This window comes from Aotus nancymaae, unplaced genomic scaffold, assembly GCF_030222135.1.
Source record: "Aotus nancymaae isolate 86718 unplaced genomic scaffold, 86718_ANA_hifiasm-v0.15.2.pri h1tg000014l, whole genome shotgun sequence".
NCBI lineage: Eukaryota > Metazoa > Chordata > Mammalia > Primates > Aotidae > Aotus > Aotus nancymaae.
The window spans coordinates 105,404,935-105,425,332 of record NW_026988425.1 but is presented as its reverse complement, the minus strand read 5'-3'; the positions used below and the strand labels follow the sequence as shown (position 1 = coordinate 105,425,332).

The following is a 20,398-nucleotide window of genomic DNA, read 5'->3' as shown; positions in this document are numbered from 1 at the left end:
TTTATCCTCCCAGGGGGTTGAAGAGAGAGCTCTTTGGCCTTTCCTAGCTCTCTTTGGTATTGTAAGGCCTAACATTCATGCTTCCTGGAATTCACAGAGGAGTTTCAGGGTCTGAGGACAAGGCACCACCTAAGATCCTTAGGTAAATGGTGAAGAGGATATAAGCCCACAGGTCAGAGCTGGGGGAGGAAGAGGAAGAGGGGAGAAGATTGTGGCTACAGCAGCTTCTATCCCTTGATGGCATAAACAGGAATCAGAGGGATATTTGTTACCTGGGTTACAGTAAATAAATGAGTCGCTCCACATTTGGTCTGTTTTCTCATCTACAAAGTGATGGTATCCTCAAGCTATGCTGTGAAAACAAAAAGTTTCAAATTTTCAGTGGCCTAAGATACCAAGGATTTATTTCTTGTTTTGTACTGGGGGCTCACTGGGCCTGGCAGGGGACTCTGTGCTGTATTGTCACTACCCAGGCTCCCAAGCTGAGGGCCTCTGCCATCTGGAATCTTGTTAGTGGCCCTGGCCTGGGGAAGGAAATGTGGCGAGTCCGGCAGGAACTCTTAAAGGCTTCTAGGCAAAATGGTGTATATTCATTCATATCTTATTGGCCAAAGTAAGTGGCATGGCTGTATTTAGCTTCAAACAGGAGGAGCATAATCCTGCCATGTGCATGGATGGAGGCAAATCAGAGGCTGGGTGCCACAGGGGTACTTATGCCACGTGGTGGTCCTGGTGGATGAAGCATTATGTATATAAGAAATTAATGGGGAGAAATGAACAGTATTCAGAAAACAATGTGTTAGGGGAATTAAGAAAAAAATGGGTGAGTCTTGTATCAATTTTTTGAAAGCCTATAACATACTTAAATTTTTAACTTAAAAGCTGGAAAACGTATGCAAATATTAAGTAGTGACTGTAGAAGTAAACCTCTTCTCCCTGTTTGGTTGTCGTCGTGTTACCTTCCCAGATGAGGCCTTAAAGGAACACGTGCTCCTAGGTGACTCTTAAATGAAGGCGCAGTGTTGAGCTTGGCCTACCCTGTGTCCTTATTAAACAAAACACCTGAAATCACGCACCATCACGAGTTAAAAAGTGCTCTGCCAGGGCTGGGTGCAGTGGCTCATGCCTATTATCTCAGCACTTTGGGAGGCTGAGGCAGGTGGATCATTTGAGGTCAGGAGTTCGAGACCTGCCTGGCCAATATGGTGAAACCAGATCTCTATTAAAATAGAAAAATTAGCTGGGTGTGGTGGCACATCCCGGTAATCCCAGCTACTCGGAAGGCTGAGGCAATCACTTGAACCCAGGAGGCGGAGGTTGCAGTGAGCTGAGATCATCCCACTGCACTCCAGCCTGGGCAACAGAGCAAGACTCCGTCTCAAAAAGAAAAAAAACAGTGCTCTCCCAGGTCATGAAAACTCAAGGTGATGAGAGGCAACAGGTCAGTAATAAACTAGAGTGTGGTGACAGAAGTGGGCCTCACTAACAGGCCGTTCCCACCTATGTGAGAGGTCGCCAAGGCAGGAAAGCTGGCAATGGTGCACAGAATGGCTTTGTCTGCCCTGGGTGCCACCTGCTTATCTTCCACTTTCCCTGCAATAAAGTGCCACATTCCCGGGGTTGACTTGTGAGCAGTCGGATGGATGCTGTTGAACAAGGGTGTTGTGTTGGTTCTTTTGGCTTTTGCAAGTGATGGCTTGTTTCCTCCTGCACCCTTGCCCTGTTCCTTGCTCTGGTTTTCCCTGCACTATAGCTTGGAAATGCTTGGCAAATTTCCACTAAGCTTTGGGATCAGTGTTTCAGCCTCTGTGGCTGGGTACAATGAGTGTACACAAATGAGTGAAGTATGTTTGATAAGAGTAGGTTGATTTGTACAGATGAACTTTGAGCAGTGGCTTCTCAGTCATTGATAAATCCACTGGCCAGAAGTCTGTTCGATAATTATTTTCCAGTATTCTCTTTTCGATGGGGAAAGAATCCTCAGGACACCATCCTGGTATTTCTTCTTCTCCCCACCCTCCCACTTCTATCCCTGTTTCATGTTCACCAGAAAAGAAGTCTGGGATTCTTTCAGTCCCCTGGAAGCTGTGATGACAGTTACCTTCAAAATGTGTTGTAATCACCTCCCCTCTAGCACCCAGCACAGTCTCATTTACGTAATAATAAATCAAGAAAGGTCTGATATGTATAGAGGAAGTATTACATTATAATATTACATTGTATGCTATCTTTTAAAAATGTACTTATGGAAAAATACAGGAATGTAAATTAAATACCTTTGCCCTTAGCTAAAAGAGTTTTTTTTTCCCCCTCCAATATATTCTTGTTACTTCTCCCAAATTAATGCTTGAGCTCCAAATATACATCCGAGTCTTTTTTTGTTCATCTAGCGCCAAGCCCTATTCCATCTGACTGAATCACCAGGTTTCATGTTGCCTCTTGTTCATGCAGGTATCCTCCAGGCAGGCTTCCCAGTTACAGGCAGGGGAAAGATGGTGCAATACCAGATAGCACGCTCTCCCTCTCCATCTGGTATCCTGGGCAGCCCCACCGGGTCTTTTTTAAGTGAAAGCAAGTTTATTAGAGAAACAAAAGAATGGCTACTCCATAGGCAGTGCACCAGCAAAGGCTACTGGTTGGCCAGGGTCACATCTTTTAGGCAGTTCACATCAGTCAGTAGGGATGCCGAAGCACGGTCTTTTGGTGGTTATCAACTGATGGTGTGCCTTCCTCTATATAAACCTTTGAACATCTTCATTGTTAATTGGACTTTGCAGTTTCTTGTCAGCCCAGGTGGTGGTAGTGACCTGTTGGCTTAAAAGAAGGAAGAATGAGTGGGGAAGTAAGAGAAAGTGAGAGCTCATTGAGTTTGTAAGTGGAAATGTTTCACAAAAATTTGTAGCCCTAGAGAACTGAATGTGAAAAACCAAAGAGGAGGAACTAGCAACTTGGCACCTTAGGAGTCACAGCATTGACGAGATCCAGGTCAGAGACAGATTTTTTTTTTTTTTTTTTAATTTTGAGATGGAGTTTCACTCTTGTTGCCCGGGCTGGAGTGCAGTGGCACGATCTCAGCTCACTGCAGCTTCCACCTCCCAGGTTCAAGCGATTCTCCTACTTCAGCCTCCTGAGTAGCTGGGATTACAGGCATACCCCACCACGCCAGCTAATTTTGCATTTTTAGTAGAGACTGGGTTTCTCCGTGTTGGTCAGGCTGGTCTTGAACTCCCAACCTCAGGTGATCCGCCACCCTTGGCCTCCCAAAGTGCTGAGATTACAGGCGTGAGTCACCAAGCCCAGCCCCAGAGACAGAATTTTATCCTACAGGCACCCTAAGATCTGAAAGTGGTGACCTGCATGAGAGTGTCTGCTATATCTGCACATGTTCACACAACACGAACACACATACACCTTGAGGTTGGGAATAGAGAGAGGCTAATAGCAATAGCTCGTATATGTGCTGCAGGTCTGAGAGGAACAGTGTTCTGTTCTTAGTGTGTTCCAGAGAAATATGAAGCTCTTTCATTTATTGATAGAAATTGCCTTTGAGATCCTGTCATTTTGTGGACTTCTCTTGTTCTTTAAGTATGTAGGATCATGGATGAGAAAGGCCTCGCTTCATGGAAAGACTGTCTGTGGCTGGTTATCTGTTTAGGAAAGCTTCCACTAGATGTGCCTTTCACTCGACCTTGATCCTTCCCTCTGTTCCCACTTATTTTTTGTGTGCTTGACCTTGAGTGGAGGTTATTTGATGTTTAAGGTTGTCACTAAGAACAGTAGTTCACAGGAGTATTTTCCTGAAAGTAACTATCCCTCTAGGGCTGTGATAAAGCATTCAACAATCTTGTTGCCTCCAATCTTGTTTCTGGAGCTCTGAGGTAACCCCCAAGAAGTTACATAAATACTGATCCAGCTGTTGTTGAGGTGCGGGCCCTACCATGACTGATACCAATTTATTTGTCAGACTTCTTTGTTGAGTACTTCTGTTTCAGTCTTGAGTTAGGCTTAGCATAATGTTCAGTTTATCGTTGAAAGCCTTTTCTCCCTGCCCTGGGTTATGCCTTTGGAAACAGCCAGTTTAGGGAGGGACAGGGGAGGTAGTGGGTGAGAAGTCCTCCTCTTTGCCTGCCTGCCACCAGGCCTGGAGGTGCAAACCTGCAAAGCTGGAAAGCACATATGGCTTTTGGCACTAGGAAAACCTTGTTGAAGATGAAATTAAAGTTCCTCTGCTGACAGGAAATTAATCACAGCTGAATGTAGTAGACAAGGACACAAGCTAGACTACTTGTTCCATCACTAAGGAGTATTTTAATATTATATAAATGAGTTATTATGCACAGTGATTGGTCGGGATTGAGAGGGGTAGAGAGAAGTAAAAGAGGTGAACAGGTTCCTCAGGATTTAAACTGGCTACAGAAACGTTTCTGTAACTCTGCTGCCTCTTAGTCCATGAAACGCTGAGCAAGGGAAGCTCCTCTGCCTCTTTTATCAGTATTTCTGCTAAGTAATTTTCATGACGGCAATTCATCTCCATCTGTTCATTCCATGACACTCCTAGATCACCCACGGTGAACCAAGCCATTTACCAGTGCTAGGCTAAATAATGAAAACACCTACTTCCTGCCTTCCAGGAGCTTACAGTCTGGGAGACAATGATATTGGAAAGCATTAAATTTGCAGATAATCCAGCCAGATAAGAAGGTGGATCATACCATTTAGGATTATTTGGTTGAAAAAATAGCTGAAACAGTCCCTGACAAACTTCAGCAAAGAAGGAGTGAAATTGGTAAAAAGGAAAAATGAATAGCCATAAAGGAACTTGGGAAGGAAGCTGGATAGCAGGAACTAAGAGGCTCTTCAAGGCTCTCTGAATCAACTCCATGCAGCCTTGTATCCATTTGCTCAAGATTGAAATTCTCTGCAGAAGGTATCTGCTGGATCTAGCTTGGACCACTTGCCTGTTTCTTGGCTAGAGGGAAGTGGATTACTTGGACAGTGTGTAATGGCAGAGGGACTGTTTGCCAAAGAGAGAAAGAGTGCTAGAAAGGCACTCTAGTATCCACCAGGGGAATTATAAAATCCAGCCATGGATTTGTTTCCCGGGATTGTCAGCCGATGGGCTGACATACATTTTAGTTGGAGCATACTCAGCGTTGGCAATTGTAATGGTTTGAGGCCACGAAGCTTGGAACCACCCACCTATAGGTGCATGAATTCATCAGCACTTCTGTCCTTTTCCCTTATTCTCAGTGCGAGCAGTCCCACCTCATGAGAGAGCATGAGGATGTCCAGGAGCGAACGACGCTTCGCTATGAGGAGCGCATCACAGAGCTCCACAGCGTCATTGCAGAGCTCAACAAGAAGATAGACCGTCTGCAAGGCACCACCATCAGGTACACGGCTCCCATCGGCTTCCACTCTGCCCCTTCTGCTAGACACTCTGTCTTAGAGCTGAAGTAGCCCCAACTATTAATACTTTTAACTCCAAGACCAAAGTTCTGGTTTGTAGATTATAAACTAGATTATAATGATGTTTTCTTTGTATCTAAGGCTTTTAAAGTATATATTTCTCTTTGCTTTGTTAATCATGTGCTTTCACCTCCCTTATTACGTTCTGATTTGGGTCCTTACAATAACCCTGGAAGGTAGACAGGGTGGGGGTTGTGGTCCTCAGTTTATTGATAAGGAAATGAAATCAAAAGTTGAGTGAAATGCTTTAGTCATGAGTTCTAAATGGAGCCCCTTCTATCTTAGATACCAATGTCCCTGCTGCCCCTTTTATTCACTGGGTAGACTCTAAATGTGCAAACTGTGCCCCTCCCTTGGAGATTTTGAGAGATTTATGAATGTAGCTTGTAACTAAGCATTATGTAGGCTTCTAGATAATCTGCTTATATTTTGAGCTTACCTCAAATTGCTCTACCAACATGGATTTATCCTCTTACCAGACTATTAAGGCAGGGGGCAAGATTTGACCCATCATTTTACTGGTGAAAAAGCTGGGGCTTAAAGAGAGTGACTGCCTTGTTAATATTAGCAGAGGATAGAGGTGGGTCAGAACCCAGAATATCTCTGCTTTTACTGAAATTTCTTTTCATAACAAATAGGGATTCTGCCCTCCTTACTTATTAATCCCTTGGCTCCTAAGTCTCCTGCTACAGTGATTAGTTGGTTCTATCTGCCCTGTTCTTCAGAGGAGAGGTTTGCTTTAAGAGACTTACTAAGCCATGGATGAGAACATTTTCATGTTCCTTGTGATGCTCAGGGAACAGCCGGAGGACAGCAAATGGCTGGCACCTACCTTTTTGGAGAAAGAGTGCTTTGTTCGCCGAATGCTTATACAAGCCACAATTTTAAAACAGTTTCAGAGGCAGCTACTTTAAACTCTTCTTCTAGAAGTCAGAGGAAACTTTGGATGCATTTTGTTCCAACACCGAGAATCACAGTAATAATGGGGCTTCTTGATGAGGCTACTAAGGGCATCTGTTTTCTGGGCAAAATAGTGGAAAAATTTGCACTAAGCTGGAGCCACACAATAAACTGCATATTCTGCTTTAGAACCTCAAGGCCTTTAAATTGTATATTGGTCTTCAGAGTGATTGTAGGTTAGAAGTACATGAGCAAAAAATTTTTAGCCCAAAGGAATGATTATAGCAGATTTAAAGGAGCCTGACATAGGACACTGGCAAATTTGTGATTTTTATTAAAACATATTGCACATTTAAACACTTGAGAAAGTGAAAGCAAATGGGCTCAGTACATTGTGAAAAGTACGAAATGTAAAAAAATACACATCCATTAGAAATCTCAATTTCAAGATGTTTAAATTGAATGTAACGACCAAACTGCTTCACGCTGAAATGCAGTGAGCTTCTTGACCAGAAACATTTATTGGTGCCTTTAATTTAAAGGAAGACTACATCTGTGGAGATGTCATATTAAATTCTGCCAGTTTGTATTATGTAGATGAGCTGGGGATTCCCTGCAAGGCTGGAAGACACTTAGACATGTAGACCAATGAGACAAGGCTCTTGTTGTCCTCTGAGGTCCTGAGGCTTAGGCATCTCCCCAGCCCTCAGCACTCCAGCAAATCGGTTTGGCCTCTGAATTACTCAGGGTTCTCCAGAGGGACAAAAAGCAATAGAACACAGAGGATAGGTATACATCTATAAAGATATGAAAGGGGATTTATTAGGAGGATTGGCTCATGCAATCATGGAGTCTGAGAAGTTTCACAATAGGCTGACTGCAAACTTGAGATCCTGGGATGCTGGCAGTGTGGCTCAGTCCAAGTTTGAAAACCTCACACCAGGAGTTCTGATGTCCAAGTGCAGGAGAAGAAGAATATCTCACCTCCAGAAAGAGGGAGGATGAATTTGTCTTTTCCTCTTTTGTTTTATCCAGACCCCCAGCCAGTTGGATGGTGCCCACATACACTAAGGGTGGATCTTCCCCACTCAGTCCAACAACTCAAACACCAGTCTCCTCTGGAAACACCCTCACATACACACCCAGAAATAATGCTTTAACATTTCTCTCAGGTATTTTTTAATCTAGTCAAGTTGACACCTAAAATTAATCATTACTGTCTCAGCTCTTAATATGCTGTGACGGGCCAAATGCAGTAGGAACTAGGCACCGTGGATGAACTTCTGACTCCCCTAGTATATCGAGGGTCTACAGAATTGCTTGTCATACTAGACAGACACCATGTGCTGGTACCATTATAGACTTTGGTGTCATTTAAATCTGGCCTCAGTTAAGAATTTATTGGAGAAGCTAAAAATCATTATTAAGGGAATAGTTTATATAAGCTATGCTATATCCACCCTTAAGCTATACTGAATTGCTTAAGGAAAGAAAATGGCAATCTCATAGTTTTCTATTTTTATCTCAGGTCACAATCAAAAGCACCAGGCACCTTCTGTGACTGCCCTAGAAGACTCTCCCATCCCTTATAGTCACAATGCTAATGTAGCCAAAAATCAGATATGGCAGGTTGCAGAATAATTCTAACGTAAATTGAATTTGTAGCCACATCAGATCTCTTAAGTGAAGATTAAGCATTGGTAGGAAAAGATGAAATTGTGAGAATTTCAATGAGGACGTTTGGGTAGATTCAAATAAATTTAAATACCTAGAAACTACAAGTCCCACTGAGCTCCCCTTCCTACAGAAACAGTTCTCCCTCCTCATCCAATAAAGCAAGTCCTATCTTGCTTGGAGACTCTATGACTATTTCATGCCAGGTAGGAGGTGGCAAATATAATCATGTCCCATTCCTACTTAATTCGTCTTTATCTTTAGGCCTAAAAGTGGTCAAATATCATCATGTTCCAAAGAGATAAGTAGAAAATCCCACCTGGAAAGATACAGGTAAAGCACTGGAAGATTTGTAAGATCCCTTAATTTACATTTAATAAAACTTGAGGAATATGTGTGAGATTAGGAACTGAGGGTTCTAGACCAGGAAGGGAGAAATTCAGTGTTGGACTGATCATGAATTTATTGATAGGACTTTTCCTGTAAGAGATTCTGGATTCAGTATGTTAGTATGTTATACTAATCAAACTAGTGTTCACTAGTTTGATTAACTGAAAACAAAGTTCAACAAAGGACTCTACATTAAATTATGTTGAAATGCCAGAACTTTCCTAGTATAATCAAGAAAAAGTTCAGAGGTGTGAGGAGTCAGAAATGTTGACTGGGAGATAACGTCCTTAAAATGGGGTCTTTAATACCACTGAGTAACTGGAGTCAATGTTGACTTGGTTACTGTATTGGTCCACAAGGTCATAATAGTAATCAAAAAGGTTTGACCTGCTAGGGATTGCTGTGGCAGCTAACTAAGCATGAGATCTCTAGAACTGATATAAATGGGGAGCCTACTAAAGTTTTACTTGATCATTGTAGTCAAACTCTGGTCTGGTGAACAGAGACTTTACATGCCATCACAGTGGATATTCATGGCCTCTTATCCAGTTCGCTTACCTGGGTAATAGGCCAGTTATAGAACCAGAGCCCCTGGATGAAGGGGAAGATGTATACAATCATGCCACAAGTGGATACAGTAAATTTTCCTTTTACTCCTTCAGAGAGAATGGCAGGCACTTAGAAGGGAGAGTGTGCAGTGGGGAAAAGAGAACTAAATTCTGAGGTAGATTACTAGACAGTGGATCTAAGCTGATAGCCCATGGAGCTCTAAAATACTGGTGGTTCATAAGTCAGAGTAGGGACTTATGAAGGTGTATCAGTCAGCTTGGGCTGCCATAACAAAATATCACAGACAAGGCAGCTTACACAACAGCAATGTATTTCTCACAGTTCTGGTGGCTGGGAACTCTGAGATTAAGACACAGCTAATTTATTTCCCCATTGAGGCTCTGTTCCTGGCTTGCAGATGGTCACTTTCTCACTGTGACCTCACATGGAGGGAAGACAGAAAGAGGAAACAAGCTCTCTGCTGTATCTTCATGTGAGAGCACCAATCCCGCCATGACGACCCCACCCTCATGACCTCATCTAAACCTAATTTCCGTCCAAAGGCCCTATCCCCAAATACTATCACATTGGATATTAGTGCTTCAACATAAGAATTTTGGTGGTGGCTCGGCACAGTGGTCATGCCTATAATCCCAGCACTTTGGGAGGCTAAGACGGGCAGATTACTTAAGGACAGGAGTTTGAGATCAGCCTGGCCAACACTGAAACCCTATCTCTACCAAAAAGTACAAAAGTTAGCTGAGTGTGGTAATGCACCCCTATAGTCCCAACTACTTGGGATGCTGAGGCAGGAGAATTGCTCAAACCCAGGAGGCAGAGGTTGCAGTGAGCCAAGGTTGCACTGCACTCCAGCCTGAGTGATAGAGTTGAGACCCATTCTCAAAAAAAAAAAGAAAGAAAGAAAGAAAGAATTTTGATGCACAATTTAGTTCCTAGGACCTTCTGTGACTACCCTAGAAGACTCTCCCATCCTTTATAACCACAGGGCTAACATAGCCAAGAATCAGACACTGCAGGTTGCTGAAAGTCCGCTGATAAGTAGCATTATGGACTAAGTCCAAACAATAGTGGACCTAGTTATGGCACCATCTGAGAGGTAACCTTTTTTCGACGCCCTAGAGATGTGGTAAATGCTCCCAAGTGGCAACAGTATATGGTGTTCTGTTTTGTGGATTGAGAGAGTAGAAGTGGTTCTTCTTATGCATACACCTAAAAATCTACTTTAAAAATTATTTCTTCCTCCCTGATACCAAATGCAGACGGGGCATAACGAAAACAAAACAAAACAAAACAAAAAACCCAACAACTTCAGGCTAATATCACTAATGAAAATAGAGGTAAAAAACCTCAACAAAATACTAGCAAACAAAATGCAACACCACAGCAAAAAGATCATTCATTATGATCAAGTGGGATTCATCACAGGGATGCAAATATGGTTCAACATAAGCAAATCCGTAAACTCGATATACCACATTAACAGAATAAAGGAAAAACATGATTATTTCAATTGATGGCAGGAAAGTATTTGATAAAATTTATCGCTTTATGATAAAAACCCTTATCAAAATGGGTAAAAAGGGACATATTGATACGGTTTGGCTCTGTGTCCCACCCAGATCTCATCTTGAATTGTAATCCCCACATGTTGAGGGAGGGACTTGTAATCCCCACGTTTGAGGGAGGGACTTGTAATCCCCACGTGTTGAGGGAGGGAGGTGACTGGATCATGGGGGTGGTTTTCCCCACCCTGTTCTTATGATTGTGAGTGAGTTCCAACAAGATCTGATGGTTTTATACGTGGTTGACAGTTGCTCCTTCAGATGTTTACACTCTCTCCTGCTGCCTTGAGAAGGTGCCTGCTTCCCCTTCTACCATAATTGTAAGTTTTCTGAGGCCTCTCCAGCCATGCAGGAACTGTGAGTCAATTAAAGCTCTTTCCTTTATAAGTTACCCAGTCTCAGGGAAGTTCTTTATACTCGTTTGAGAACAGACTAATACACATATCTCAAAATAATGAAGGCACCCAATGACAAACCCATGGCTAACATCATAGTGAATGGGGAAAAATTGAAGGCCTTTCCTCTAAAGACTGGAACAAGACAAGAATGCCCACTTTCATCACTGTTACTCAGTGTAATATGGGAAGTCCTGGCTAGAGCAATTAGGAAAGAGAAAGAAATAAAGGACATCCAAATTGGAGAGGTAGAAGTCAAAGTCGCCTTGTTCACAGAATTATCCTGTTCACAGATGACATGATCTTATATATAGAAAACCCTAAATACTCTAACAAAAAACTCCTAAAACTGGTAAATTCAATAAAGTTACAGGATACGAAATCAACATATAAAAATCATTGGCATCTATATATACCAATAATAATCAGAGAACCAAGTAAGTCAATTTCATTTACAACAGCTAAAAAAAATCTAAATTTTAGATCTAAAAAGATCTAAATTTTGATTCCTTGCTTGCAATCCTAGCAGGTAAATACATAAATTAATTAATTAATTTTGATTCTTATATAATTCTTATAACTGCTTCTAAACCAGGAGAGTTATGATTACTTAGTCCTCAACCAACTAATTCTACCTATAGGAATATTAATGCATGTATTACTAATCTTATCAGAAGATGTCTTACTGTCTTACCTGTGCCATCACTAGGTCTAGTTTTATTTATATTTTCCTGTCATTTTGCGTCCCTGTTTACATCACTAGGTCTAAAAGCAGACTCCTTCAGGAGTAGAGATTGTGGATTAGTTCATTAAATAAATAATTAATTCTAACCAACTGAATTGCTAGCTAAAGAAAGTAAGGATTTCCTAGTAGGAGAAGGAAGTAGTAAATATCAATTGTAGCCTGTAACCAGAAGGAATGGCTAGGTTATGCATATTTTCTTGCTTTTATGTATATATGCATTTCCCTTTTTCCTCTTATTTTCTACTATCATTTTATTTAATTAATTAATTTATTTATTTTTTGAGGCAGAGTCTCACTCTGTCACAAATAGGCTCGAGTGCAGTGGCACAATCTCGGCTCACTGCAACCTCCAGCTCCTGCGTTCAAGTAATTCCCATGCCTCAGCCTCCAGAGTAGCTAGGATTACAGGTGTGCACCACCACACCTGGCTAATTTTTTTTTGTTTTTGTTTTTGTTTTTTAGTAGAGACAGGGTTTCACCATGTTAGCCAGGATGGTCTCAAACTCCTGGCCTCAGGTGATCCACCCACCTTGGCCTCCCAAAGTGCTGGGATTACCGGTGTGAGCCACCATGTCCAGCCTCTCCTATCATTTTATATAGGATGAGTTGGTATTGGTGAAACTTCTAAGTTAGTAACTGGGTTACATATCTAGGGGGGTTTCAGTAGCATTTATATATGCCAGCAGTGAAGAATCTAAATGCAAAATCAAGAAAGCAATCCTATTTACAATAGCTACAAAAATTATAAAATACCTAGGAATAAATTTAACCAAAGAAGTTAAAGATCTCTACAAGTAAAATTACAAAACTCTTATTAAAATAAACTGAAGAGGACACAAACAAAAAGAAAGATCCCCATGCTCATGAATTAGAAGAATTAATATTGTTAACCCATTTATGCCTAGTGTTCCATTTTGGAATGCTAAGCTTGTGGGAGTTATTTATATCCTACTCTTCAAGGTCATCGCCAAGGTCTGATTTTTCACACACAAAAAAATGCAGCCTCCAGCATAAATGGGTTAAAATGTTAGTACTACCCAAAGTGATCTACAGAGTCAATGTAATCCCTATCAAAATACCAATGTCATTCTTCACAGAAATAGAAAAGAGAATCCCAAAATGTATATGGAACCACACACACACACACATACACACACACACACACACCCAACCCAAATAGCCAAAGCCAAAAAATAAAGCTGGAGGTATCACCCTACTTGAGTTCAAATTATACTACAAAGCTGTGGTAACCAAAACAGCATAGGACTGGCACAAAAGCAGACACATAGACCAATGAAACATAATAGAGAATCCAGAAATAAATCCACTCACCTCTGTCATCTTTTTTTGACAGAGGCAGCAAGAACATACATTAGGGAAAGAACAGTCTCTAGGGAAAGAAAGTGGATATCCATACGCAGAAGAATGAAACCAGACACCAATCTCTCACCATATACAAACGTCAGAGTGGATTAAAACCTAATCGTAAGACCTGAACTATGAAACTACTCAGACAAAACATTAGAGAAATGCACTAGGACATTGAGTCTGGGCAAAGATATTTTTAGTAAGACCTCAAAAGCATAGGCCATGATAGCAAAATGAGATAAATGGGATTACATCAAACTAAAAAGCTTCTAAACAGCAATGGAAATAATAGAAGTGAAAAACTACAGAATGGGAGACAGTATTTGCATACTGTCCATTAGCAAGGAATATAAAGAACTCGATGGTACAAAAACACTGATTAAAAATGAGGAAAAGATCTGAATAGACACTGCTCAAAACAAGACATACAAATGGCCGACAGATAAATGAAAAAGTGTTCAAAATCACAATGAGATATTATCTCTCCCTAGTTAAAATGGCTTCTACCAAAAACCTAGGGAATAATGGATGCTGGCAAGGATGTGTGAGAAAGAGGAAGTCTCATACACTGTTGGCAGAAATGTGAATTACTACAACCACTATGTAAGACAGCATGAAGATTCCTCACAAAACTCAAAATAGAACTACCATATGATCCAGTAATTCCCTTACTGCTTATATATCCAAAAGAAAGGACATAAATATATTGAAGAGACACGTGCATTCCCTTGTTTATTGCACTACTATTCACAATGGCCAAAAATTTGAAATCAGTGAAAGTCCCAATCAACAGATGAATGGATGAAGATGTACATAATAGAATATTATCAGCTATATAAAAAAAGGAAGAATGAAATCCTCTCACTTGCAGCAACATGAGTGAAACTGGAGGCTGCTATGTTACATGAAAAAAGCCAGAAAGCACAAAAAGACAAATATCGCATGTTCTCAATCATGCAGGCGCCAAGAAAGCGGATCTCATACAGATGGAGAGTAGTTTGGTAGTTATCGAAGGCTGGGAAGGGTAGGAAGAAGAGGGGGATAAAAAGGTTGATTAATAGGTAAAAAATATATAGGTAGACAGAAGTAAAACCTAGTGTTTGATAATTCAATAGAGTGACTATAGTATTTTATATTTCAAAATAGCTAGTAGAGAATAATTTGAATGTTCCCAGCATAAAGAAAAGATAAATGTTGAAGGTGATGGATATCCCAGTTATCCTGACTTGATTATTTCACAGTATAAATGTATCAAAATGTCACAGGTACCCTGAAAATGTATATCTATCCTGTATCAAAGAAAAAGTTACAACTTCTCATTTTTGCAACTTTGAACTCTGCTAGTTTGAAATCTTAGAGAGTTCTCCACCAGAGAATACAAAAATGATTCCATTGACTGCCACCTGGTCTTTTGGGATGCCCCATGCCACTGAACCAACAGGCAAAGAAGGGAGTTACTCTCCTGGTGGAGTAACTATCAAGAGGAAATTGAAACAGTGAGTAGTATGTCTCAAACACATGGGAATCCCTAGAATACCTTCTAGTAATTATCCAGTGGTAAAAGTTAGTAGATTAGAACAACCCAATACAAGTCGGGCCACTAAGGACTAGGCCCTTGAGGAATAAAGATTTTGGATTAGTTCATTAAGTAAAGAACTAATTCTAACTAGCTGAAATGCTAGCCAAACAAAGAAAATACGGATTTCCTAGTATAGCCTCATGACCAGTTGCAGAAAAGATAGCTAGGCAGTACATATTTTCTTGCTTGTATATGTGTGTGTGTGTGTATATAATAATGTATGTAATAATAATGGAGAAAATATTTAATATATATGTACTTTTTCTTATTATTTTCTCCTATGATATAGGGTGAGTTGCTGGTGAAATTCATAATTTAGTAGATAGGTTATATGATATCTAGGTGGGTTTGTCATTGAACTAGAAGAGTGGAGATCACTTCACAATACTATAAATGATGGTACTTTGGATCTCTCGTTTTGAAAAGATGAACCTATTCGAACTGAATTGAGGGATGACTACAGAGGTTAGTGGCATTGCTATTGCAATTGAGAAACTGCGGTATGGGTAAGAGGGTGCATACAGTTGGTCACTGAGTAGCTAAAGAGGGTAGACTGTGATAGCTGTTGTCTGGCAGTTGATACCATTCCCATCCCTCTCTTTATTCTCCCCAGAATCAAAGAGGACCTGGGAATTACCTCTCAGTCTCTCTTACCAGCTGGGTTCTAGATAGAGTTTGAGCTCTGCCGATGAAATGCACTCACATGGGTTTGGAAGGCAGAGGGAGGTGGGAGCCATTCTCTCTCAGGCCATAGTGGTGTAAAGGCAGTAGCAGTTCCTGATCTCTGAGGGGCTCATGGCCACAATGGCAAATCTCACAAATCTTGGTGGCCTCTGCTCACCTCTCTCTTCTCCAGCCCTTCCAACAATTTTTCAGGCACGGAACTGTCTAAGTTAAATCCTTTCTACTTGAAGCATGCAGTGCAGTTTGTTTTCCTAACTGAACCCTGCCTAATGCATCCTAAATCCTATCTCCTAGGATTAAACACTGAACACTTTATACATACGGCCTTCTGAAAAATTTTATTCATGAATATTTTAAACAAATCGGATCATACAATATGTACTGTTTTGTGATACGTGCTTTTTCACTTAACTGTTACGAGTGCCTTTTTTTAATGTTCATCTGACTTGGGGAGGTTATAAACAGGATGGGGGAAATATAAAAATACATCAGTAGCTCACTGGATGTAAAAAGAAAAGGATTTGTAAGCAAATTATACATGAGGTCTTTTCTCTCCCAAGGAAGTTATTTTCTTTTCTATAAGCTACTCTCAACGTCAGCCTCTCACTACCAAGTCTCATGAGTTGTTCATGTTCTCTGCTTTGTCTCCCCTTTACTGTTAACTCACTGCTGCTGTCTGGCTTCTGACTCCAAGTTTACCAAAACCCTCTTGCTATGAACTGAACTGTGGTGCTCCCTTCCCCAAATTCATATATTGAAGCCCTGTCCCCGACTGTGATGGTATTTGGAGATGAGGCGTTTAGGAGAGAATCGGGGTTAGCTGAAGTCAGAAGAGTGGGGCCTGTCTTAGTCCCTTTGTGTTGCTAGAAAAGAATATCTGAGGCTGGGTAATTTATAAATAGAAGAGGTTTATTTGGCTCATGGTTTTGCAGGCTGTAAAGAAGCATGGCACTGGCATCTGCTTCTGGCGAGGGCTTCAGGCTACTTCCACTCTTGGCAGGAGGGAAAGGGGAGCCAGCTGTGCAGAGATCACATGGCCTGAGAGGGAGGATGTGCCAGGCTCTTTCAACAACTCCTTCCCCGGGGAACTAACAGAGTGAGAACTCACCTGCAAGGAAGGGCACTAATTTCCTCATGAGGGATCCACCCCCATGACTCAGACCCACTAAACTCCATCTCCATTTCTGGGGATGAAATTTCTACATGAGAGTTGGAGGGGACAGTCATTCAAACCGTAGCAGGCCCTCAAGAAGGTGTATTGCCTTTTTTTCTTTTCTTTTCTTTTTTTTTTAATTAAGTTCTGGGATACATGTGCAGAACGTGCAGGTTTGTTACATAGGTATACATGTGCCATGGTGGTTTGCTGTACCCATCAACCCATCATCTACATAAAGTATTTCTCCTAATGCCATCTCTTCCCTTGCCCCAATAGGCCCTAGTGTGTATGTTCCCCTCCCTGTGTCCATGTGTTCTCATTGTTCAACACCCACTTATGAGTGAGAACATGTGGTGTTTGGTTTTCTGTTCCTGTGTTAGTTTGCTGAGAATGATGGTTTCCAGCTTCATCCATGTTCCTGCAAAGGATATGAACTCATTCTTTTTTATGGGTGCATAGTATTCCATGGTGTATATGTGCCACATTTTCTTTATCCAGTCTATCCTTGATGGACATTTGGGTTGGTTCCAAGTCTTTGCTATTGTGAATAGTGCTGCCATAAACATACGTGTGCATGTGTCTTTATAGTAGAATGATTTATAATCCTTTGAGTATATACCCAGTAATGGGATTGCTGGGTCAAATACTGTTTCTAGTTCTAGATCCTGAGGAATTGCCACACTGTCTTCCACTTGGTTGAACTAGTTTACACTCCCACCAACAGTGTAAAAGCGTTCCTATTTCTCCACATCCTCTCCAGCATCTGTTGTTTTCTGACTTTTTAATGATCACCTTTCTAACTGGCATGAGATAGTATCTCAGTGTGGTTTCAATTTGTATTTCTCTAATGACCAGTGATGATGAGCTTTTTTTCACGTTTCTTGGTCATATAAATGTCTTCTTTTGAAAAGTGTCTGTTCATATCTTTCGCCCAGTATTTGATGGGTTTGTTTGTTTTCTGGTATACTGCCTTTTAAAGAAGAGACACCAAACAGCTTGCATGTGTACTCTCTCTCTCCCAGCCATACAAGGACACAGGAAGAAGTCAGCCATCTGCAAGTCAGGAAGAGTCCTCACCAGAAAGCAGCAATGCTGGACCTTGATCTTGGAGGATCTAGGCTCCAAGATAAATTTGGATAAATTTATTTATCCAAAATAAATTTCCGTTGTTTAAGCCACACTATCTATGGTATTTTTTTTTTTATCACAGCCTGAGCCGACTGAAACATCTTTCTTGAAAATCACCAGTGATTTCTTAAATGAAAAATCCAGTGACCTTTTCTTGTCATTGGTCCCTTTCTATGGCATTTGACCCTAGGTCCTCTTTCCTTCCTGATGCACTCTTCTTAAACCTCTAGGACCCTGCAGACTATAGCTCTTCTCTTCCCTCCATGGAATTTGTCCTTAGCCTAGGCTCCTATCCTGAGCTCTCTCCCTCACACCTTTCACCTCATACAGCAGCAGCCCCAAGGCATAGACCCCTATTCTCTCTGGGATCTCAGCATTGGCACTCAACCCTTCTGTTTACTGGGTCTGCAAAACACCCCCTCATTTGAGGACAGAGATAACATCCCAGAATCTCTATCTACTGTAATATAATCTGACCACTAAGATTTCAGGCCTACACCGGGAGCTTGTTTGGGCATACACTTACCTGTGTGTTGTTGGTAACATGTACATCTTGATGTACGTGCAGCCAGCAACACACAGGCATCTGTTCATCTTCATGTTGTTGCATTTCAAACACTGTAACCAAAACCTCCTTGTCTGCCAGCAAAACATGTTGTTCTGATTAATTTACAGTCTAAAAAGTAAAATGAAATGAAATAAAAATAAAACCTAGAAAGATAAGATGTGTTTCTTTCTCCTGTTTTCCTGTAGGGTGGTCTATATCAAACCTTTTTTAATATTTGAAAGTTCTTGAATATGGGTCTTATATCAATTCTTGTTAAGACAAGAATGGATTGTTATATTCATAGAAGAGCATTTCAAAATCCCATTTGTTCAATTATTCACTAAAAGATTCATAGATGAGTTTGATCTTCTCTATGCTATCTGAAAAAATAAGAGGAGATTGTATTGGAGAAAGAATTAGGACTTTATTCATCACTTATTTCCTGTAATAGATTCTTTCAGAGAACTAAAAGGAATACATTTCCTTCCAGTCGCTAAAAAAAAAAAAAAAAAAGAAACTTTGTTCTTTAAAAGAAAGCCAGCCATTTAAAGATAAGTCCACTTTTAATTTAAGAAAGGGTGCAGTTCACCCAAAACACACCAGGTCAAGTAGGGTGGGTTATTTGGCCACAGTTGACTGACAGCGGTCAAGGCAGGCAGATGACCATCTGGGTCTTCTCCACAAATCATTTCAATTCAGTGGAAGTCATGAATGTGCACCCAAAATAAAATACATATGCGGATGGTTAGTGACATGATAGTCTATCAAATGCTGTTGACTGCATAGTACTTTCAGCTTGAAATCTGGAAAGCATGGTAAGCATTATACTTCCATTGACTTTTTCCTTTTCTGATTAAATAATTTTACACCTAACCAGTGAGAAGGAATCTTTAAAAATAATCAACAATGGGGCCGGGCGCAGTGGCTCATGCCTGTAATCCCAGCACTTTGGGAGGCCGAGGCAGGTGGATCACGAGGTCAAGAGATCAAGACCACCCTGGTCAACATGGTGAAATCCCGTCTCTACTAAAAATACAAAAAATTAGCTGGGCATGGTGGCGCGTGCCTGTAATCCCAGCTACTCAGGAGGCTGAGGCAGGAGAATTGCCTGAACCCAGGAGGCGGAGGTTGCGGTGAGCCGAGATCACGCCATTGCACTCCAGCCTGGGTAACAAGAGCGAAACTCCGTCTCAAAAAAAAAAAAAAAATCAACAATGAAATATCTTTTCCTTCAGTCATGACATTACAGTTGACCCTTAAACAATGTGAGGGTTATAGGAGACAGCCTAGGCAATATCATTCTGCATAGAGGCATGGGCAAGAATATCATAACAAAGACACCAAAAGCTATAGCAACAAAAGCAAAAATTGGCAAGTGGCATCTAAGGAAGCCTAAGAGCTTCTGCATAGCAAAAGAAACTATCAGCAGGGTAAACAGGCAACATATAAATATTTGGAAACTGCATCAGACAAAGATCAATCCAGCATCTATAAGAAACTTAGGCAAATTTACAAGAGAAAAACAACCCCATTAAAAAGTGGGCAAAGGACATGAACAGACATTTTTCAAAAGAAGATATACAAGCATATTTTAAAAAGCTCAATATTGCTGCCCATTAGAGAAATGCAAATCAAAACCACAGTGAGATACCATCTCACACCAGTCAGAATAGCTACTATTGAAAAGTAAAAAAAAATAACAGATGCTGGTGAGGTTGCAGAGAAGAAAAGGGAACACTTCTACAGCGTTGGTGGGAGTGTAAATGAGTTCAGTCGTTGTGGGAAGCAGTATGGTAATTCCTCAAAGAGCTAAAAGCAGAACTCCCCATTCAGCCCAGCAGTCCCATTACTGGGTATATACCAAGAGGAATATAAAGCATTCTACCATAAAGACACATGCATGTGAATATTCATTGCAGCACCATTCACAATAGTAAAAGCATGGAATCACCCTAAATGCCCATCAGTGACAAATTAGATAAAGAAAATATGGTACGTATGGCACCATGGAATACTATGCAGTCATTAAAAAACAAGCTCATGTCTTTTGCAGGAAGATGGATGGCGCTGGAAGCTATTATCCTTAGCAAACTAACGCAGGAATAGAAAACCAAATACTGTGTATGGGAGCTGAATGGTAACAAATGGGCATAAAGAGGGGAACAACAGACACTGGGCCTACTTGAGGGTGAAGATTGGGAGGAGGGAGAGGAGCAGAAAAGATAACCACT

The 20,398-nt window shown here is 41.0% G+C and overlaps 1 protein-coding gene across 2 annotated transcripts in view; it reads left to right on the top strand.

Moving 5' to 3' along the window:
• Nucleotides 1-20,398, top strand: part of MCC (MCC regulator of WNT signaling pathway) — a 461,802-nt gene that overhangs the window by 342,778 nt on the left and 98,626 nt on the right. For both annotated transcript variants that reach the window (XM_012470094.3, XM_012470095.3), the window contains one exon: nucleotides 5,251-5,393. In XM_012470094.3, the coding sequence (XP_012325517.1) occupies nucleotides 5,251-5,393 (143 nt within the window). The remainder of the gene's footprint in view (nucleotides 1-5,250; nucleotides 5,394-20,398) is intronic.